Here is a 23,608-nt window from a genome sequence, read left to right on the forward strand (position 1 = left end):
TACTATACACTACACTATACACCACTATACACTACACTATACACTACACTATACACTACACTAAACACTACACACTACTATACACTGCACTATACACTACTATACACTACACTAAACACTACACACTACTATACACTACACTATGCACTAGTTTACACTACACTATACACCACTATACACTACACACTGCTATATACACCGCACTACACCAAACCTATCAACCCCTTATCAGTGCCCTCCCTTAATACAGACCAAGTCAGACCTTATTGATCACCCCGTGCCCCTTATAAAGCTTAACGTTCGTCCTACAAAGTCCCATCGCGTGAGAAACACAAACAGATTGACGAGAAACAATGTTTTTTTAAGGCCCGTATTGAAACGGCAGGAAGCCGTTTGGACCTGAAAACTCGATTTCCCTGTACACGAATACGGGCTACACCGTATGGGTTGACGGGTGTGTAACGTCCGAATGCAATTACACTCTTACTCTGTAGAACAGGGGGATATCATACAAACTCCACTCACTCTGTAGAACAGGGGGAGATCAAACAAACTCCACTCGCTCTCACTCTGTAGAACAGGGGGAGATCACACAAACTCCACTCACTCACTCTGTAGAACAGGGGGATATCATACAAACTTCACTCACTCTGTAGAACAGGAGGAGATCATACAAACTCCACTCGCTCTCACTCTGTAGAACAGGGGGAGATCACACAAACTCTACTCGCTCACTCACTCTGTAGAACAGGAGAAGATCATACAAACTCCACCCGCTCTCACTCTGTAGAACAGGGGGAGATCACACAAACTCCACTCACTCACGCACTCTGTAGAACAGGGGGAGATCATACAAACTCCACTCACTCACTCTGTAGAACAGGGGGAGATCGCACAAACTCCACTCACTCACTCTGTAGAACAGGGGGAAATCATACAAACCCCACTCACTCACTCTCACTCTGTAGAACAAGGGGAGATCATACAAACCCCACTCACTCTCACTCTATATAACAGGTGGATATCATACAAACTCCACTCACTCACTCTGTAGAACAGGGCAAGATCATACAAACTCCACTTACTCTCACTTTGTAGAATAGAGGGAGATCATACAAACTCCACTCACTCTCACTCTGTAGAACAGGGGGAGATCAGACAAACTGCACTCACTCTCACTCTATAGAACAGGGGGAGATCATACAAACTCCACTCACTCTCACTCTGCAGAACAGGTGGATATCATACAAACTCCACTCACTCACTCTGTAGAACAGGGGGTGATCGTACAAACTCCCCTCACTCTCGCTCTGTAGAACAGGGGGAGATCATACAAACTGCACTCACTCTCACTCTGCAGAACAGGGGGAGATCATACAAACGCCACTCACTCGCTCTGTAGAACAGGGGGAGATCATATAAACTCCTCTCACTCTGTAGAACAGGGGGAGCTCATACAAACCCCACTCACTCACTTTGTAGAACAGGGGGAAATCACACAAACTCCACTCACTCACTTTGTAGAACAGGCGGAGATCATACAAATTCCACTCACTCTGCAGAACAGGGGGAGATCATACAAATTCCACTTACAATCACTCAATCTCATACTCATCACGCTCAGTTTAACACGTCGGCTTTCGCGACCAATATTAATCACAATAAAGGCTTTTGGGTTAGATCGCAATCTAACCCAGAAACCTTTATAATGAATAATCATATTCTTGGTTCTTTCGGTCAAGTCAAGTAGAAGGGAAGTAATAAAATAATAAAAATAAAACAATAAAATTATCACGACGTTTCGATTGCAACACGAGAAAAAATTTCTTGCTGTGGTTTTCATACCTGATGATGATTGCTTGTGTTGCAATCGAAACGTCGTGAGAATTTTATTGTTTCATTTTTATTATTTTATTGTTTCCCTTCTACGTGGTGGTGACTTTTACCGAAAGATCCAAGAATATGAATCCCTGCAGTCAGGAAAGCTTTAAATCGAAACAGAAAAAATTGAATCGTCACGTTCGCTTTACAACTCTGCAGAAGAGCAAGCCAACATACAAAGCCCTATGCCACACAGGACACACGAAGCCCTGGTGTACAAAGACAAAGATCCCCCGTGTAGCCTTAACAGACTGTAGGGGCAAGTGCTGTTAGCGAGCACCTAGAAAGGCCGGCACTTTGGCACACGAGGGGGGTGGACGGCCAGCACCACGCCCGACCGCCTTTGTCTCCCTAGTGGCAGTGTTTACCACACCGCGCCATGCCACTCATTTGAGGCCGAGTCGACCTAGGCGAGGCCCATGGACTGTACCAGAGAGAATCGTCACAGCTGTTTTTTTGCGGTGGCCGCGTGCTGGAATCGAACTCGGTTGGCACGCGTTCTTGTGAGCGGACGGCATTTACACGCTGGACTTGCCTGATAGTTGGTCAACGCGTCTCGAATGTCATGGGTTTTCACCGATTCAAATCAGGAAGGGGGCATCTTGTGTCTGTGTGTGCGTGTGTGTGGTAGTGTAGCGGTAAGCGCGCTGCACTATGAACCTGGCGACCCGGGTTCGATTCCCGCTCACGGCCAACACCACCGGTGCCGATTATCTGCACCGGTCCCGGGCCTCCCCTAGGTCGACTCAGCCTCAAATGAGTACCTGGTGCGGTGTGTAAGCATTGCCAGTAGGGAGACAAAGGCGGTCGGGCGTGGTGCTGGCCACCCACCCCCTCGTGTACCGTTCCGGCCTTCATAGGTGCTCGCTAACAGCACTTGCCCCTACAGTCTGTTAAGGCTACATGGGAGATCTTTTTTGTAGCGGTAAGCGCTACGCTGCACTACGAAACCCGGCGACCCGGGTTCGATTCCCGCTCACGGCCAACACCAGTGACGATTATCTGCACCGGTCCTGGGACTCCCCTAGGTCGACTCTACCTCAAATGAGCACCTGGCGTGATCTAGGAGCATTGACACTAGGGAGACAAAGGCGGCCGGGCGTGGTGCTGGCCACCCACCCCCTCGTGTGCCGTGTCGGAGGACCCGGAGAAAAATCAAAGCAGTGACCACCACCACGGACAGAGAGAGAGAGAGACAGACACACGCAGACTCCAAATATACAGCAGCAGGCGTCAGGGTCGGGATGGAACCCGTGACCTCCTGCATACCATGCGAGGTAGTTAACATCTCACAAAAAAAAACAAAGATCCCCCGTACAGCGTTAACAGACTGTAGGGGCAAGTGCTGTTAGTGAGCACCTATGAAGACCGGCACGGCACACGAGGGGGTGAGTGGCCAGCACCACGCCCGGCCGCCTTTGTCTCCCTAGTGGCGATGTTTACACATCGCACCAGGTACTCATGGGCGGCTTAGTCGACCTAGGGGAGGTCGAGGACAGGTTTAGATAATCGTCGCTTTGGGGAGACCGACAAACACGCAGACTCCAAATATACAGCAGCAGGCATCGTCAGGGTCGGGATCGAACCCACGACCTCCTGTAGACCAGGCGAGGTAGTTAACATCTCACCACGGAGGAGAGAGAGAGAGACACGCAGATTCCAAATGTACAGCAGCAGGCGTCAGGGTCGGGATGGAACCCACGACCTCCTCTGGACCAGGCGAGGTAGTGAATATCTCACCACGGGGAGAGAGAGATAAACATGCATCTCCTAGCCAATCGTGGGGCCCCAAACGGAGCTGTCCGGGCCTGAGCTAGGGAACGACGCGAAATGAAAGTCACGAGTGTCATTTACAACAACGTTTCATGAACGTTGGGTCAACTTTCGTGCAACGTTAACCCAACGCTGTATACCAATAATAACAACCATATATTATATAATACTAATAACAACCCTATATTATATGATAATAATCCTATATTATATAATACTAATAATAACCCTATATTATAAAAATACTAAAAACAAACATATTATAATAACCCTATGTGTCCTGACTTTTGGGCCACCCTGTATAATAACAACTCCTATGTGTCCTGACGTTTTGGCCACCCTGTATAATAACAACAACAACCCCTATGTGTCCTGACTTTTGGGCCACCCTGTATCATTCTAATAACCCCATGTCCTGAACTTTTGGCCACCCTGTGCATTTTTCCGACTTACAAAAGTTCCGAGATAGTAAGGTGCTAATTCATGATAATTATTCAATAGATTGTTATCACGTCGTCGCCATTCATGCTAATCCCGATTACTTATTCACCTGATTTTAATACACGTGGTAGTCGTAGCAGCAGGCTTTCGCGACCAATATTATCCATAATATAGGTTTCTAAATGGGACCTTTTTTTTGCCAGCATCAAAGTCTGAAAAAATAAGAACAGGTTGTACCCTATGGGACCTCCTTTGCCAGTACCAATATATTAGAAGAGGCTTTGGCCTTTTTTATGGCAACAAAACAGGCGTTAAGACGTTAAAACACATAATTGAAACCTTTTACAAGGAATCACGTCTGCATTAAGCACAATACTTGTGGTCAGAATACAAACAAAAAACATACTCTGCAGGGATTCATATTCTGGGTTCTTTCGGTAAAGTCACGTAGAAGGGAAATAATAAAATAATAATAAAAATAAAATTAAATTTTTATTTAAAGCTTTCGTGACTGCAGTAGTTCATATTCTAAAATATATATAAAACAATATATGTTTTATATATATTTTATTATTTTGTTGTTTCTCTTCAACGTGACTTTACCGAAAAAACTAAGAATATAAAAATAAATTTCTCAATACGTTTCGATTGCAACACAAGCAATCATCATCAGGTGTGAAAACCACAGCAATATACATATATATTTTAAATTTTTGTTCAAATTTGCTTGCTGTGGGTTTCACACCTGATGATGATTGCTTGTGTTGCAATCGAAACATCGCGAGAATTTTAGTGTTTTATTTTTATTATTATATTATTTCCCTTCTACGCGACTTTACCGAAAGAACCGAGAACATACTCTGATCATATATTGCCATTGTCTTTGAAACTGATTGGTCCACACGCGAGACAGCACCGTTCGTTTTGTCCTCGTCTCACCACCAGTGTCAGACCAGAGGACAGCACAAAGACAATACCAATTTCTTTCAAAGGCAATGCATCGTACATCATTATAATCGTCAAAGCATGTGCCTTCAGTTTGCATGTTCACCGCGGGTACCGCGCGTGCGCGCGCGTGTGGTTAAAGCAGCAACTCGATTCCTTGCAGAAGATTTCAATCCGTTTCACGTTCGAACACCTGCACAGAACTGTTTCAATTACTGCCCGGAATGGGTGAGCAACCCGTTCTTCACGTGAAGGTTACCCCCACTCCCCTCTGGGCTAGATCGCCACCGCCACCGCCGCCGACTGGCGCGGGTTGTGTCACGTGACGACAAAGCGCGGCCGCTCCGCCGCTAGTCCGCCTGCGTGTCGGAGACTCCAATTGAAAGCCGCGGCGACGGATTCGACGGCTGTGGCCCATTGGCCCTCGGGCCTTAGATACCGCGGACGCGGTCTGCAATAGGCCGCTGGCGGTGGTGACCTTAATCCGCAGAGGGGGTCGGCAATGCAATAGGCCGCCGGCGGTGACCGATTGACCTCGGGGAATCCAGAGGCGGTTTGTAATGAATTGGCGGTGGCCTTTTTGACCCCAGGTCATGCAATCCGCAGAGGGGGGGGGGTTGGCAATGCAATAGGCCGCCGGCGGTGACCTATTGACCTCGGGGCCTTTTCATCTGCAGAGGGGTGAGCCTGCAATGCAATTGATTGGGTGGGTGACCTTTTGACCACAGGCCTTTTAAATCCGCAGGGCGGTGGGGGTGGGGAGCGGTGGGGAAATCCGCCGAATGGAGACCAACGCGTCCACCAACGCCTCGTCGGCGCCCGGCTCCGCCGCCCTGTCGGACCTCATCGTCATGGTCACCGTCCTGAGCGAGTCGCGCGCCTTCACGCGCTTCGCCTTCGCGACCCTCCTCCTGATCTACGTCGCCACGGTGGCGGGCAACTCGCTCCTCTGCCTCGTCGTGTGCCGCACGCCGAGCCTCCACCGCCCGATGCACGTCCTCGTCGCGCTCCTGTGCGCCACCGACCTGGTCGAGGCCACCAACTCGCTGCCGAGGATCATGAGCAACCTGGCCGCGTCCAACCGCATGTCGCTCTCCGAGTGCATCGCGCAGATGTTCTTCCTGCACGTCGCCGTGCGCACCCAGGCCTACGTCCTCGCGCTCATGGCGCTGGACCGCTACGCCGCCGTCGTCCGCCCGCTGCGCTACCGCTCGCTCGTGTCGGTGCGCCGCGTGGCGCGAGCCTTCGCCGCCGCGGTCGCCGCCGCCGCGGTCCCCGTCGCGGGCTACGTCGCCGTGACGCTGCGCCTCGACTACTGCCGCGAGCGCGTCACGTCGTCGCCCAACTGCGACTTCCTCGTGCTCAGCAACCTGTCGTGCGGCGACCTCTCGCTCAACGCGGCGCTCGCCTACGCCAACGTGGCGTCGGGCGTCGCGCTGCCGCTCGCCGTCGTCGCCGTCGCCTACGGGCTCGTCCTGCGCGAGTGCTCCGGGCAGGCGGCGTGCGGTGGCGCCGGTGGCGCCGGCGCCAAGGCCCGGCGCACGTGCGTCACTCACCTCGTCGTCGTCGGCGTCTACTTCGGCTCGATCTTCTTCACGGTGGCCAGCGGCCTGCGGGCCTTCTCGGCCCTGCCGCGGGACGTGCGCGCGCCCCTGCAGGCCCTCCAGTACGTCTTGCCGCCCGCGCTCAACCCCGTCGTCTACGGCCTGCGAACCGCCGAGATCCGACGGCGGCTCTTCGGCGCGCACTCCGCCGCGCGGGTGGCGGTAGCGCGCGCGTAAGGTGGTGGTGGTGGTGGTGATGGTGGTGGTGATGGTGGTGGTAGTGGTGGTAGTGGTGGTGGTAGTGGTGGTGGTGGTGGTAGTGGTGGTGGTAGTGGTGGTAGTGGTGGTGGTAGTGGTGGTGGTGGTGGTGGTAGTGGTGGTGGTGGTGATGGTGGTGGTGGGGCTGGTTTAGGAGCGGTGGTGGTGGGGGTGGTGGGTGGGTGGGGTGGATGGGGGGAGCGTGGGGGAGAAGCGCAGGGAGACGCAGGGAGTGCACGCGCAGGGTTTGCTAGGGGCGCAGGGAGCTAAGAGCCCGCGTAGGGAGTGCACGGCGAGACGGTGCCCGTAGTAGTAGCAGTAGCAGCAGCAGCAGTCGTTGCAGTAGCAGCAGTAGTAGCAGTAGTAGCAGCACCAGTAGTAGTAGCACTAGTAGCAGTAGTAGTAGCAGTAGTAGCAGCAGTAGTAGTAGCAGTAGTAGCAGTAGTAGTAGCAGTAGTAGCAGCAGTAGTAGCAGTAGTAGCAGCAGTAGTAGCAGCAGTAGTAGCAGTGGCAGGAGTAGCAGGAGCAGTAGTAGTAGCAGCAGTAGTAGTCGTGGCAGAAGCAACAGTAGTAGTAGCAGTAGTAGCGGCAGAAGTAGCAGTAGTAGTAGCAGTAGTAGTGGCAGTAACAGCTGTAGTAGTAGCAGCAGTAGCAGTGGCAGAAGCAGCAGTAGTAGTAGCAACAGTAGTAGTGGCAGTAGCAGCAGTAGTAGTGGCAGAAGCAGCTGTAGTAGTAGCAGCAGTAGTAGTGGCAGAAGCAGCAGTAGTAGTAGTAGCAGCAGTAGTAGCAGCAGTAGTGGTAGAAGCGGCAGCAGAAGCAGTAGTAGTAGTAGAAGCAGCAGTAGTAGTAGCAGCAGTAGTAGTGGTAGAAGCAGCTGCAGTAGTAGCGGTAGAAGCATCACAAAGACATGATTTGTGTTCATATAAATACATAAAAATATAACAACACTGTGTCCTGACTTTGGAGCCAATCTGTGTATAATAGGCGACGTTTCTGGCCGTTGCCCTTATTTATAGCGCCATGAACGGAGAGTTCAGTGGATAGACAGAATGGATTATTAAAGATGTAAGGGACCGTCCATAAATGACGTCACGCGATTTTTGACGATTTTTGACCCCCCCCTTCGTCACAGAGCATCACAAAAAGTCAGACCCCCCCCCTCAAATATGACGTCACAAAGCTCTGCCCCCCCCCCGAAAAAAATAGAACATTCTTCAAAAGATTTTAACTATTGTCATTGTAGTGCGTATTTAATGTGATGCTGCACTCTGATGTTGTAGGAGAAAACATTTATTAAAAAGTATCTTTAATTAAGTAGAACGTGTTGTCTATATTCATTTATAAAGTTGCGCGTTTTCATGTGACGTCACATTTCTCAAACCCCCCCCCACCCTCGTCACACATCGTCACAAATGTCTGACCCCCTCCCCCCACCCCTTAGGTGCGTGACGTCATTTATGGACGGCGCCTAAGTTGTAATCCTTAAAGAATGGGGCCCTGTTAAGGTGTAATGCCTCATGATGACCGGATTTGTGAATAGGCGTGTGAATAATGACACTATCAGTCACTATTGAGTAATCCTACAGGGTGTTTGAAAGAGATTGACCCAATTTCAAAGCAGTATATTTCGCGATGGCAACATGTCACAATTACACGAAAAGTTACAAACGGTTTAATCAGTTATCAAGTTCTACTAACCATTTTATAAACGCTCTACGTGACCTCCAACTTCTGCACGGACAACACTGAAGTCGCTGCTTGCCGTGATTCTGCTTTTTGAGGTCATCCAGATTAGTCGCTAATGGTGGCACAAAAACACCACGGGTCCTTTGACGTATCCCCACGAGAAAAAGTCGCAGGCTGTGGTGATGTCTGCGGATCTTGGGGTCCCGTGTGACATACCCAACGTTGAGTCAGTGCGTCATTTAGAAAACGTCGAACCTGCAGGTGCCAATGTTGGGTGGTGTATCCGTCTTGCTGAAAAATGAAATCATCGGAAGTTCAAGTGGTGAGCGTTTCATTCATGGAGCGGTTCGTGGTTGCAGAGATACTGTATTAGCGATTTCAAATCTGGTCCGTGAATTTTAAACACCCGGTATATGTTCCACGCCCTGTATAATAATAACCCTATGTGTCCTGACTTTTAGACCACCCTGTATAATAATAACAACAACCCCTATGTGTCCTGACTTTTAGACCACCCTGTATAATAACAACAACCCCTATGTGTTCTGACTTTTAGATCACCCTGTATAATAACAACAATCCCTATGTGTCCTGACTTTTAGACCACCCTGTACAATAACAACAACAACCCCTATGTGTCCTGATTGTGGGCCACCCTGTATAATAATAACAACAACCCTTATGTGCCCTGACTTTTGGGCCACCCTGTACAATAACAACAACAACCCTATGTGTCCTGACTTTTGGGCCACCCTGTATAATAACAACAACCCCTATGTGTCCTGACTTTTAGACCACCCTGTATAATAACAACAACCCCTATGTGTCCTGACTTTTAGACCACCCTGTATAATAACAACAACCCCTATGTGTCCTGATTGTGGGCCACCCTGTATAATAACAACAACAACCCCTATGTGTCCTGACTTTTGGGCGACCCTGTATAATAACAACCACCCCTATGTGTCCGGACTTTTGGGCCACCCTGTATAATAACAATAACCCCTATGTGTCCTGACTTTTGGGCCACCCTCTATAATAACAACAACCCCTATGTGTCCTGACTTGTGGGCCACCCTGTGTCCTCACCTCCCTACACTGAGCCCCCTGTAAAGTACAGAATCGATTTTACGATGATTATTATTCTCGCATTTAAGGCACTGAGTGGGACGGCTCATTTTATCTATTTATATAAACAATCTTAGCGATCTGCCAAAGTTTTCACAGATACCCGTGCCCGACAACGTAGACCTGTCGATTATATTGCCAATGGGTATACACCAGACTTTTAGTCTTCACTTGGGAGACACACACAGAGACTCGTGGAATCCTTCCCTGAATAAAGATCACAATAAATTTTGATTTAAAGCTTTCGTGACTGCAGTGATTCATATTCTTAGCTCTTTCGGTAAAGTCACGTTGAAGGGAAACAATAAAAAAATACAATATATAAAGCAATAAAAATTCTCGCGACGTTTCGACCATAACACAAACGGTCATCATCAGGTGTGAAAAACCAACGGCATGATGACTGTTTGTGTTATGGTCGAAACGTCGTGATAATTTTTTTTGTTTTATATATATATTATTATTTTATTGTTTCCCTTCAACGTGACTTTACCGAAAGAGCTAAGAATAAAGATCACAATCTTCCATTTGTACTGCAGCAGGAGGTATCCCGGGTTAGCCGTGGATCACTTCCTTCACAGGTGTTCCAGTAGGGGGCAAGGGGTAATTTCACTTCAGGTTTGATCGATTACACGCTTTGGATGATTGGCCCTGTGCTATTTGCGTTATTGGAACTTGGTTAATTGTTGTCATGATGATTATTATTATATATGTGACGATCTTTACTACCCGGCCTCGCCCGGGACTTGGATTCTTGTCTTGGATTAATACAAGGCCTACGCGGAGGTTTTGGGGGGGGGGGAGGCGTGACGTCAGCAGGCACACTGCGTGACGTCACCAGGCAGACTGCGTGACGTCAGCAAGCACACTGCGTGACGTCTGCAGGCACACTGCGTGACGTCTGCAGGCACACTGCGTGACGTCTGGCAGGCACACTGCGTGACGTCAACAGGCACATTGAGTCACGTGAGTAGAGGCACACTGCGTGACGTCACCAAGCACACTGCGTGACGTCTGGCAGACACACTGCGTGACGTCAACAGGCACACTGCGTCACGTCTGCAGGCACACTGCGTGACGTCTGGCAGGCACAACTGCGTGACGTCAACAGGCACATTGAGTCACGTGAGTAGAGGCACACTGCGTGACGTCTGGCAGGCACACTGCGTGACGTCTGCAGGCACACTGCGTGACGTCTGCAGGCACACTGCGTGACGTCAACAGGCACCCTGCGTGACGTCAGCAGGCACACTGCGTGACGTCAGCAGGCACATTGAGTCACGTGAGTAGAGGCACACTGCGTGACGTCACCAAGCAGACTGCGTGACGTCAGCAAGCACACTGCGTGACGTCAACAGGCACCCTGCGTGACGTCAGCAGGCACACTGCGTCACGTGAGTAGAGGCACACTGCGTGACGCTGCCGCATGCGGATGACATCACAGATGTGACGTCACTGCTCACTTGCCGTGCAAAATATTACATCCATTATTGCGCCCCCGCCCTCCCCAAAATATAGAAAAGTTTATTTTTATACTTTTTGCATTGTGTACAGTCTGGAAACTACTCACATGCCAAGTTTCAAGTTTGCTGCATGTCGGGAAGTACGGCAAACATTTCGAATAGACACACATTCACAAATTTCCCTTTTGTACAATGTGATAGTATTCCCGGGGGCAATTCTGGAGTGTGTCCTATCGCCTTTGCTTGGCTCGTCTATGTTTGGTTGGTGATGATATTGATGGTGGTGATGGTGATGATGATGGTGGTGGTGGGGGTCATGGTGGTGGTGATGGTGGGAGTGATGATGCTGATGATGATGGTGATAATGGGGGTAGTGATGATGGTTGTGATAATGATGGTGGTGGTGATGATGGTGGTGGTGATGATGGTGGTGGTGATGGTGGTGGTGATTATGGTAATGATGGTGGTGGTGATGGTGAGCGGTGGTTTAGCGGTCAGCGCTACGCTGCGCTACAAACCCGGAGACCCGAGATTGATTCCCGCTCACGGCCAACAGCAGTGACGATTATCTGAACCGGGCCAGCTCACAATCCTGAAGGTCCTTAATGATCGTGAGCAGAGGGTCAGGGACTCCAAAAGCACGAAGAACAACCCAGAGCCTAGGCCTACTGATGGTATCATAGGCCTTGACCAGGTCAATAAGGCAGAGATTTAGGTATTGTTGGAATTCCCTACACTTCTGCTGTAGCAGACGGACAGAAAATATGGCATCTGTGCAGGACCGCCCTTTCCTGAAACTGCATTGGGGCTCCGCAAGCCTCTCCTCAGCGTGCCTGGCAAGGCGATGTTGAATAATCCTTGCCAGGACCTTTCCCGGCCCACTGCGGAGTGAGATGCCCCTGTAGTTGTTACAGTCTGTGCGGTCCCCCTTCTTAAAGAGGGGGACCACCAGGGCATCCTTCCAATCCTGCAGAACCCGTCCAGTGGTGTAGACTGTTGTTATGATGTCATATAGTGCAGTCTGTGCACAAACGCCACCCTCCCTCAGAATTTCGCTTGGGAGATCATCTCTGCCCGCTGCCTTTCCTGGTCTCAGACTCCGGATTGCCTTCAGTACTTCCTCAACAGATGGTACTTCAGCCAGCCACTCACAGGGGGTGACTTCTTCCAATATTTGAGGCACCGCAGCCTCAGCAGTGTCATCCCCACTTTGTGCCACGATGTTTTCCTGCCTGAGGGATTTTCCCTCCCCCAAGACCTCACAGAAATGCTCAGCAAATCTGCAAACCTGTTCCTGGGGGTCGGAGATTGGATCACCGTTTTTTCCCCTAATAAACCACGAGTTAAACACCCACACACACCCACACACACCCACACACTCACACACCCACACCCACCCACACACACCCACTCATACACCCACCCACACACACCCACCCACACCCACACACACACACCCACTCACACACCCAGCCACCCACACACACTCACACACACCCACACACTCACACACCCAACCACCCACACCCACACACACCCACCCACAGAGACGTGCTCAGGCCCGGAGCCGCCATGGTTAATTGCCCCTAAAGGAGTCGCCACCCCAAATTCACGGCAGCCTCCTCCTGCTGCTGCTGCTCCTCCTGCTCCTCCCCGAAGGGGTCGTCGGGGGGGGGGGGGGGGTGGTGACCCCTCCCCACTATCCCCCCACCCCCCCTCTATCCCCCCACCCCCCCACTATCCCCCCACATCCCCCCCACCAACCCCCCCCGATCTCCCAAGGAGCGGACCCCCCGGAGAGACTGAACAACGGCGCCCACAATATAAAGGCGGCGGTCGACTCACAGCGGCAGGGCTGACGTGTCGCGGGCAACCAGTCGCGGGAAACCAGTCGCGGGCAACCAGTCGCGGGCAACAGAGTCGCGGGCAACAGAGTCGCGGGCAACAGAGTCGCGGGCAACCAGTCGCGGGCAACAGAGTCGCGGGCAACCAGTCGCGGGCAACAGAGTCGCGGGCAACCAGTCGCGGGCAACAGAGTCGCGGGCAACAGAGTCGCGGGCAACAGAGTCGCGGGCCAACAGAGTCGCGGGCAACAGAGTCGCGGGCAACCAGTCGCGGGCAACCAGTCGCGGGCAACAGAGTCGCGGGCAACAGTCGCGGGCAACCAGTCGCGGGCAACAGAGTCGCGGGCAACAGTCACGGGCAACAGTCGCGAGCAGCAATCGTGGGCAACAGTCGCGGGCAACAGTCGCGTGGCAACAGTCGCGCGGCAGCAACAGAGTCACGAGCAACAGTCGCGGGCAACAGTCGCGAGCAACCAGTCGCGGGCAACAACAGAGTCGCCGGCAACTCCAGTCGTCGGGCAACAACAGAGTCGCAAGCAACTCCAGTCGCGGGCAACAACAGTTGCAAGCAACACGACTCACGGGCACCGGAGTAGGACCTGCAGTACCTTTGAGACGTTGTTGAGACGTTGTTGCCACTTTTGCCGTTCTTGATTCTTCCACCGAGCTATTTGAAGTTCCTAGGCGAGCGTTGGTAAGCGATCTGTTTCAAATTGAACTCACTGTCATCGTCATCGTCATGATGATCATCAGCAGCAACAGACACATACTCAACAAAAGTATCATCAGCATCATGAGTGGCGGTATCATCATCAGCAGCAGCAGCACAGGCAAGAGTAGCAGAATCATAATCATCAAATCTATCATCAGCAGAATCATCAGCATCCTGAGTGGCAGTATCATCATCATCATCAGCAGTAACTTTAGCAGATGCATAATAATCTAAATCAGAATCAGCAAAATCATCGTCAGCATGAGTTGCAGCATAATCATCATCATCAGCAGCAGCAACAGTAGCAGATACGTGATTATCAAAATTATCATCAGTATCATCAGCAGCAGCAACAGTAGCAGATGTATAATTATCAAACTTATCATCAGCATAATCATCAGAATCATGAGAGGCAGTATCATCATCATCAGCAGCAGCAGCAACAGACACATACTCAGCAAAATTATCATCAGCAGAATCATCAGCACCGTGAGTGGCGGTATCATCATCATCATCAGCAGCAGCACAGGCAAGAGTAGCAGAATCATAATCATCAAATCTATCATCAGCAGAATCATCAGCATCGTGAGTGGCAGTATCATCATCATCATCAGCAGCAACAGTAGCAGAAACAACAACATCAAAGTATTATCTGGAGAATCATCAGCATCATGAGTGTCAGTAGCATTATCATCATCAGCAGCATCAGAAGTAACTTTAGCAGAAGTATAATCATCAAATATTGCATCAGCAGAATCGTCATCAGCATGAGCAGAATCATCAAAAGTATCATCATCATGAGTAATAGTATCAGCAGCAGCAGCAACAGCGTCAAGACTATCCTCATCACGATTCTCATCATCACCATCATCATCACCACCTTCATCATCACCATCACCACCATCATCATCACCATCATTACCACCACCACCACCATCATCATCATCACCACCACCACCATCATCATCACCATCATCACCACCATGACCACCAGTATCATCACCACCATCATCATTACCACCAACACCACCATCATCATCATCACCATCATCACCACCATCATCATCACCACCATGACCGCCAGTATCATCATCACCACCACCTTCATCATCACCATAATTACCACCACCATCACCACCACCACCATCATCATCATCATCATGACCACCATCATCATCACTATTATTACCACCATCATCATCACCACCACCATCGTCATCACCACCATGACCACCAGTATCATCACCACCATCATCATTACCACCAACACCACCACCACCATCATCATCACCATCATCATCACCACCATCATCATCACCACCATGATCATCACCACCATGACCACCAGTATCATCATCACCACCACCTTCATCATCACCATAATTACCACCATCATCATCACCATAATTACCACCACCATCATCATCACCATCATGACCACCACCATCATCATCATCACCACCACCATCACTATTATGACCACCACCACCAGCATCACCATCATGACCACCACCACCATCATCATCATCACCACCACCATCACTACTATGACCACCACCACCAGCATCATCATGATCACCAGCTAAGAGCTCGGGGTGCATGTGACGGGTCTAACCTGGACCCCCACGCGCGTTCCTCGCCTACCTTGATCCCGCCTGACCTTGTCACAGGCGGCGGTTGTCCAGTCATACCCGCGACTCGCCGCGTGCCCTTTGAATTCGCTCTGCACAAGGCAACACAAAGGCGACACTGCGCTCCCCACGACACCCAGGACGGTGCTACGAACCCGGCGACCCGAGTTCGAAATCCCGCTCACCAGCGACGATTATAATTCTGAACCGGTCCTGGGACTCCCCCCCCGCCTAAGGCCGATTCGACCTCCAGTGAGTACCTGGTGCAGTTTGTAAACATCGCCGATGGGGAGACAAATGGTGGCCGGGCGTGGTGCTGATCACCCATCCATCGTTGATTGTAAAATTTCAATCACAGTTCCTATGATCACTGTTACATTGCTTTTATAGCTTCAAATTTCGATTTAAAGCTTTCGTGACTGCAAGGATCCATCTTCTTTGGTTCTTTCGGTAAAGTCACCACGTAGAATGAGAATAAAATAATAAATTAATAAAATAAAATAACACAATAAAATTCTCACGACGTTTCGGCCACAACACAAGTGGCCTTCTTCAGGTGAAAGGAACATACCTGTCGGGACGACAGAGCTTCAATGAACGTTGTTAAGATTCGTAGCGTCTTTTTAAACTGCTTTAGAGAAGTGAGGCACCTTGACAAAGGGGTTTACATATCAAACAGGATAATTTAGCATTGAAATAGCTGAGTGATTAGCTTGTGACTGGTCATAGAAATAGCTATGTTAAAGTCAAAGCTTACACATCCACAGAGGCACCTAGTACAAATCAAACAGGATAATTTAGCATTGAAATAGCTGAGTGATAAGCTTGTGACTAGTCACAGAAATGGCTATGTTGAAGTCAAAGCCTACACATCCACAGAGGCACCTAGCTTAAAAAGACGCTACGAATCTTAACAACGTTCATTGAGGCTCTGTCGTCCCAACAGGTCTGTTCCTTTCACCTGAAGAAGGCCACTTGTGTTGTGGCCGAAACGTCGTGAGAATTTTATTGTGTTATTTTATTTTATTAATTTATAATTTTATTCTCATTCTACGTGACTTCACCGAAAGAACCAAAGAAGATTTATAGCTTCAATTTGGTGATTTCGAAAACGTTTTGGTTTAGCCACGTTTGTTTGTTGCAGTACAGAGTTAGACTGATGACTTTAATCTAAATTGTCTCACGGTTGTAATTGTTCGACTTGCATCCCACTGGGATTTTTGCACGCAGCATTGCTGCTACGCGATGCTTTTTCTGGAAGACTTTGCTGGGTTTTTTTTTCCTGGATTTTTCCTGTTTGCGCGTTTTAGTCACTTCAAGCTGTTTCTTGTTCCTGTTTTTGTTCCTTTGCGGCTGCACCCGATTCAAGAGCCGAATGGCTTAACAGAGCTAATACATGAAACTGAAATGAAATGAAAAACTGAAAAACAAACCCCCCCCCCTCCGTGTGCCACAGGGCCGGGCCCAGTAGGTGCTGCTCGCTTACAGCACTTGCCGTGTGCGCTACTCGGCAGTGAGCTGTCTCGCACACAGAGACACACGCACAGGACTGCATCGGCGCGCACACAGAGACACACACGCGCGCACACAGAGGCGCATATGACTGCTTACGTGCACAGCTGCACGAATTGGCCAGTCGCGTCGGTCAGTCCACCCGTGGACTACCTGGGGGTCTGTTCCGTGACCTCCCGCTGCCAGCGGGCGTTCGACGCTTCACGTGGCCTTGAAGTGCACCTGGCCTGGCACTTTCCCATATTATTATTATTGTCTTTTTGGTGACGCGTCTACTACCGCAACGCAGCTGTGCGCGCACGGAACTCACGAAATCGCGAATGAGCGAACAGTCGGATCTCGAGATACTGCTGCCCAGACAGGGCCTGGATGACGGTGATGCTACATCGAGCTTAAGAGGCCCCCATCGAGAAATGCCTTGTGTGTGTGTGTATATATGTACTTGTCATATCGGAATTAAATTCAACCGTTATTTTGTCCCGTTAAACTTTACACTTCGTTAGCTCAACGTTGTCTGTTTTACAGGCAAATCTTGATTTGAAGCTTTTGTGACTGCAGGAATATCATACTCTTTGGTTCTTTCGGTAAAGTCACGTAGGTAGAATGTCTGCTTCTTCGTCTGAGAGTCGGTTTGATTATTGGGCTATGTGGCGAGATGTTAACTCCCTCGCCTGGATTGCAGGAGGTTCGTGGGTACGATTCCGATCCTGACGTCTGTTGTATATTTGGAGTTTGCGTGTCTCTCCCCCCCCCCCCCCCCCCGTGATAGCGTGGATTTTTCTCCGGTATTAAGAAGGTCGTGGGTTCGATCCCGACTCTGACGCCTTTATATTTGGAGTTTGCGCATCTCTCTCTCTCCGTAGTTGTGCAGAATTCTTTCTGCGGTTCCTCCGGTTTTTTCCCCCCCTGTGCATTCACAAAACGTGCATCTCGATATACTTGGCCGCCATCAATGTACACGTGATGATAAGTCACTTGGTCGGAGCAATCATTTGTCATTGCCGGGTCGCGCCCGACTAACTATCTATATTTTGATTTAAAGCTTTCGTGACTGCAATGATTCATCTTCTTTGGTTCTTTCGGTAAAGTCACGTAGAATGAGAACAAAACAACAAATTGATAAAATAAAATAACGCAATAATATTCTCACGACGTTTCGGCCACAACACAAGCGGCCTTCATCAGGTGAAGGGACGAGACTGTCGGGTAGAACAGCGCTGTCCTACCAGACAGTCTCGTCCCTTCACCTGATGAAGGCCGCTTGTGTTGTGGCCGAAACGTCGTGAGAATATTATTGTGTTATTTTATTTTATCAACTATCTATATTTCGCTCGGTGGGCCTTACCTGGTCGAATTAAAGCACGCCAAGTTTAGTTTTTAGTTTGTAGTTTAACTGGGGGTGTAGGCGAGCGTGGTACGAAAACGTTTTGCCCAAACGATCCTCTGAGTGCCTCCGGTGCCCTCCCGAAAACCCCCACGACTACCACCGCCCGCCTCTTTTCTCTCTTCTCCCAGCCATGGACTTTAACGCGTCCTCGAATGGCACCGTGGCTGTTGACCACTCCTCCTCGGACCTCATCCTCATGGCCACGCTCTTCCGAGACCCACCCGCCGCTCGCTACTCGGCCTTCGCGGCCCTCCTCCTCGTCTACGCCTTCACGGTGGCGGCCAACGCGACGCTGGGCCTCGTCATCTGCCTCGAGGCGAACCTCCACCGGCCCATGTACGTGCTCATGGCGCTGCTGGCGCTCACCGACGTCCTGGAGACGACCAACGCGCTGCCGAGGATCATGGCCAACCTCGTCGCGTCGAATCTCATCCCCATGCCCGAGTGCGTCGCCCAGATGTTCTTCTACCACATAACCATCAGGGTGCAGTCGTTCATCCTCACCGCCATGTCCGTGGACCGCTACGTGGCCATCGTCCACCCGCTGCGCTACCACTCGATCATGTCCAACGCGCTGGTCTTCAAGGTCTTCCTGGCGTCCGTGGCGCTCGCGGGACTGCCGGTCTTCGGCTACGTGGCCGTGGTGGTGCGCCTCAACTACTGCCGCCTGAAGGTCACCTCCTCGCCCAACTGCGAGATCCTGATGCTCGGCAACCTTTCGTGCAGCGACCCCTACCCCAGCATCATCTTCACCTACATCAACATCATCTCGGGAATCATCTTGCCGCTCTTCGTCGTCGTGCTCATGTACCTGCTCATCCTGCTCGAGTGCCGCAAGCCCCGGCTACGGGAGGGCAAGGGCAAGGCCATGCACACGTGCGTCACGCACATCTGCGTGATCGTCGTCTTCTTCAGCTCCATCCTCTTCACGTTCGTGAGTGGCCTCAAGGTGCACGCCTCCATCCCCGGGGACCTGCGCTTCCTGCAGACCCTCCAGTACATCCTGCCGCCCGTGCTCAACCCGGTCGTCTACGGACTCCGCACGGCCGAGATCCGACGCACTCTGGCCACGCGCCTTGTCGGGCGCGTGGTGCCCGGTGAATCCAAGATGCTGCGGTCTTAAATCAGTTCAAAGGTTTACCCGCATTCTTGTGCAGGGAAATTGAGTTGTCAGGTCCATACGGCATACAGCCCTTGCGATACAGTAAAAAAAAAACAAGTATATTTGTTTGTGTTTCTCCCTTGTAAAGGGACTTTGTAGGATGAACGATGAGCTTTATAAGGGGCAAGGGGTGACCAATAAGATCTGCATTGATTTGTAATAAGGTAGGGCACTGATAAGGGGTTGACAAGTACGCTACACTACTATACAATACGCTATACACTACACTATACACTAAATCCGTCAACACATATGGTTTAATTTCGATTTAAAGCTTTCGTTACTGCAATGATTCATCTTCTTTGGTTCTTTCGGTAAAGTCACGTAGAATGAGAATAAAATAATAAATTGATAAAGGCCGCTTGTGTTGTGGCCGAAACGTCGTGAGAATATTATTGTTATTTTATTTTATCAATTTATTATTTTATTCTCATTCTACGTGACTTTACCGAAAGAACCAAAGAAGACATATGGTTTACCCTGTATTGTTGTACAATGAAACTGAGTTTTCATTTCTTTACGACGTACAGCCCTTTCAATGCGGTCAACAAAAAAAAGCATCTATCTGGTTGTGTTTCTTCCTTGTGATGGGACTTTGTAGGATCTCCCCCTGTTCTACAGAGTGAGTGGAGTTTGTATGATCTCCCCCTGTTCTATACAGCGAGAGTGAGTGCAGTTTGCATGATCTCCCCCTGTTCTACAGAGTGAGAGAGAGTGGAGTTTGTATGATCTCCCCCTGTTCTACAGAGTGAGAGTGAGTGGAGTTTGTATGATCTCCCCCTGTTCTATACAGCGAGAGTGAGTGCAGTTTGCATGATCTCCCCCTGTTCTACAGAGTGAGAGTGAGTGGAGTTTGTATGATCTCCCCCTGTTCTACAGAGTGAGAGTGAGTGGAGTCTGTATGATCTCTCCCTATTCTGCACAGGTTACATTCGTATCTGCTGGGCTTCTTCTCACATATAAACACAGCAGTACCCCTTCCTCCCGACTTACGTCGATTGGCAAATAACGTCGTCACTTCATTATTATCGACAGCCCTACTCGATTAGCGATATGTACACGTCATTTCGATATTCGTCGTCGATACCTTTTATGGAGCCGCATCCACGACGTATACGTGGGTATGTCACCGTAATTGTATACGGACGTTACACACCCGTCAACCCATACGGTGTAGCCCGTATTCGTGTACAGGGAAATCGAGTTTTCAGGTCCATACGGCATTCTGCCGTTTCAATACAGGCCTTAAAAAACATTGTTTTTGTCAATTTGTTTGTGTTTCTCACGTGATTGGACTTTGTAGGATGAACGTTGATATTTATACAGTAAGGGGCACGGGCTGACCAATAAGATTGGAATTGGTCTGTAATAAGGTAGGGCACTGATAAGGGGTTGACAGATATGGGAATGAATTGTATCAATCGCTGCCTGACGCTCGGTTATATTTGCTTGTAATAAGTTTGATGCTTAGCTAAGAGACAGGAGGGGGATAATGCAGTGCGCTTCTTCAAGAACTGCTGCTGGTTTTTGCATAATGCAGAACAGATGCCGTGTTGATTTATTTTCCGTATATACACGTTTCTTGTGGGCGAAGACCCCGGGGCCGACCCAGGAGACGCTGGCGGTACTATGCCGCTCGTCTTGCCTGGGAACTCCTGGGAATTCCCGAGGAAGAGTCTGTGTATAGTAGTGTATAGTGTAGTGTATAGCGTAGTAGTGCTGGAGTGTGTCGCCAGGGAAAGCGAGGTGTGGACAGCGAGTACTCAACACGCTGCCGCCGACCGCGACCGTCACCAGGGCAAGCGGATGGAGAAGCGAACGGCCGAACGTTTCTCCTGCGTTGTTTCAAAGTGTCGGCAGCCTCCAACGGCATGGTTGTGAGAGTTAGTTAATGTCCTGCGAGATGCAGCGATGGAATATCGTGCCTTAGCAGGCTTGCCCCCTTTCACATCTCCCTTGTTACTGCATTGTGCGGCGCTTTCAAGATGCGCTGCTTCTACGGCCGTCTTTGAATTCTTCTTCCTTATGATATTCGGAATCCACTGGGACGGTGCCACTTATAAATCATGTAGGTTTAAAAAAAAACTCCTTTCTTTCGAACTGCTTTTTGTGTTCAGTTTGTGGTCCTTCTCTCGCGCCTACAATTAGCACGGTTGGCTACGTACGGTGCGAAATAAGTTCAACACACACACACACACAGCACCTTGGCTACGTACGGTGCAATAAGAGTTCAACATACACATAGCACGGTTGGCTATGTACGGTGTGAAAGGATTTGAAGTTTTCGTGACTACAGGGATCCATACTCTTTGGTTCTTTCGGTAGAGTCACGTAAGTGTAATTTGTTTTATTTTATACCTACGTGACAAAGAGTATAGGTGTGAAAGGAGTTCAAAATACATACATAGTACGGTTGGCTACATACGGTATGAAAGAAGTTAAACATACATACACACACACAGTACGGTTGGCAACGTACGGTAGAAAAGGAGTGCAACATCCACTCGTACATACAAATCCTGTTAACCGTAACCGCTCCTTCGCTGGAAATACGATCACGGTGTTCTACTAGTGTGACACGTCCACTCGGCCATCTTGTCTACGACCGCGGACAAGGTGGTGCATAGAGATGGATTCAGTCGCGGTTGCAACTCTGCCACCGCTTCGCCGGAATGCGACAAGGTTCAAGGTTGCCGCTGTGGTCTTGATCAGGGCCCGATTAAACACACGTGGCCTTATGCCCTCGTGTTGTGTAGGCCCGCATTTAGGCCCCTCCATTGCACATTGAACTTGTGACGTTTGTGGCTTCTCCGCAGCAGCTCAGGCTTAGGGGGAGGAGGCGGGTGGGTGGGTGTGTCGGTGGGAGGGGCTGTAAAAGTTTGAAGAAGTGAGTGTGGTGAGTGATTTGTTTTCGCGTTGGAGGGAATTCTACCTTGAGTCAAATACACGTGTTAGTTTTACACAGATGCACTCTAATCGACATTTTTGATGACATACAGATAGTCCCCGACTTACGATGGTCCCCAACTTAAGATATTTCGATCTTACGATGGCGATATGATGTTTCAATCCCTCACAGCCCCGCCCCTCGGTGGCGAATTGGTATAAAAGGCGGGGAGCCAGAGAGCTCGCGTCAGTGTGTTGGGGAAGCCAAGAGCGAAGAACCAGTGAAGACTGAAGGCCGGCTAGATAGACCCTGGGACTACCCTGACGCGCTGTCCTTGTGAGGACCGAGCAGGGCAAGACGGTGGTGCGGCCCCAGAGCCTCAGAGCCGAAGTCCTTTTAAGGGCCGGTCTGTCTGGATGGGTGCCGTGACCTGTGCCGTGACCAGGGCCAGGTCAGATGGCCTCCTCTAGCGCCTGTAGCGGAGGAACTGGAAGCATAGTGGTTAGGCTGTTAGCCTAGAGGGTGTCCCAGTGTGTATACGGGTGAAGGGGCCGATACCCCTTCTCAGTGTGACCCTGCCAAGTTGAAATAAATAGTGCTGCCTCTACTACACCGTCTCTGTGCTCCGTGAACCCACTACACCTGTATTGGTCTATCGCCACCACTCTTTCGACGCGTCGCCTACTCGGCCTCTCTCTACCTTCTCAATCTTTGCTCTATAACTGTTCCTCCATCTGCATCTGCTCACTCCGCGCACTCTCGCTGTCTCTCTCTCTCTTCTTCTCGCTCCAGCAACCCATCCACTGGAACGAACTCCCCCCTCCGCATTAAGAGGTCACCTTCGCTCACTAAGTTTCTGCTCCTCACTCAACGCTCACAATTATTGTTACCCCCGGCTCACCCCATGACCCCCCCCCCCCCCCCCTTTAATCTCCCACGCAAAACCACAACCCTCTTCATAATCTCAGTATACGGATATCACTTATGAACCCTTATTAATTCAATACAATCATCATTTACTGTCATAATAATTATTCTCATTATACGGCTATCACTCATTAACCCCATTCGTTCAATCCATTCATCTTCACGATCACCATCACAGATTTGCCACCCATGAACTTCCTCTCATCTATGCCATTCACCTCATCTCCTTCAGTACATCCGCACGTTGTTGTTGTAGTCACACCAAGTGTCAAGCGCCTTGGTTAAGGCGCCACGTAACTCGATTTAAGATAAGACGACTCCATACGCGTAGGCTTTCGTGACCAATATTATTCATAATAAAGGTTTTTGGGTTAGATCGCGTTTATTTATAAATGTGTCGTAACCCTCCACCACCCGACACGGCTAA

At 49.9% G+C, this 23,608-nt stretch overlaps 2 protein-coding genes across 2 annotated transcripts; both read left to right on the plus strand.

Annotated features, from left to right (window-relative positions):
* The first annotated feature begins 5,372 nt into the window (after positions 1-5,372).
* Positions 5,373-6,857, plus strand: LOC116957185 (olfactory receptor 52D1-like). Its single transcript, XM_032979190.2, has one exon. The coding sequence runs from the start codon at positions 5,823-5,825 to the stop codon at positions 6,819-6,821; it is 999 nt and encodes a 332-aa protein (XP_032835081.1). The 5' UTR covers positions 5,373-5,822; the 3' UTR covers positions 6,822-6,857.
* Positions 6,858-18,227: 11,370 nt separating this feature from the next.
* LOC116957189 (olfactory receptor 8D1-like) lies at positions 18,228-22,918 on the plus strand. The gene has a single exon (XM_032979195.2). The coding sequence runs from the start codon at positions 18,336-18,338 to the stop codon at positions 19,326-19,328; it is 993 nt and encodes a 330-aa protein (XP_032835086.2). The 5' UTR covers positions 18,228-18,335; the 3' UTR covers positions 19,329-22,918.
* Positions 22,919-23,608: the final 690 nt, after the last annotated feature.

This window comes from Petromyzon marinus, chromosome 70 (genome assembly GCF_048934315.1).
Source record: "Petromyzon marinus isolate PM22_M1 ecotype Great Lakes invasive population chromosome 70, UKy_Petmar_22M1.pri1.0, whole genome shotgun sequence".
Taxonomy (NCBI): domain Eukaryota; kingdom Metazoa; phylum Chordata; class Hyperoartia; order Petromyzontiformes; family Petromyzontidae; genus Petromyzon; species Petromyzon marinus.

What these genes read in the sequence shown, in the direction of transcription:
- LOC116957185 (XM_032979190.2), top strand. Translation starts at nt 5,823, where the DNA reads ATGGAGACCAACGCGTCCACCAACGCCTCGTCGGCGCCCGGCTCCGCC.
- LOC116957189 (XM_032979195.2), top strand. Translation starts at nt 18,336, where the DNA reads ATGGACTTTAACGCGTCCTCGAATGGCACCGTGGCTGTTGACCACTCC.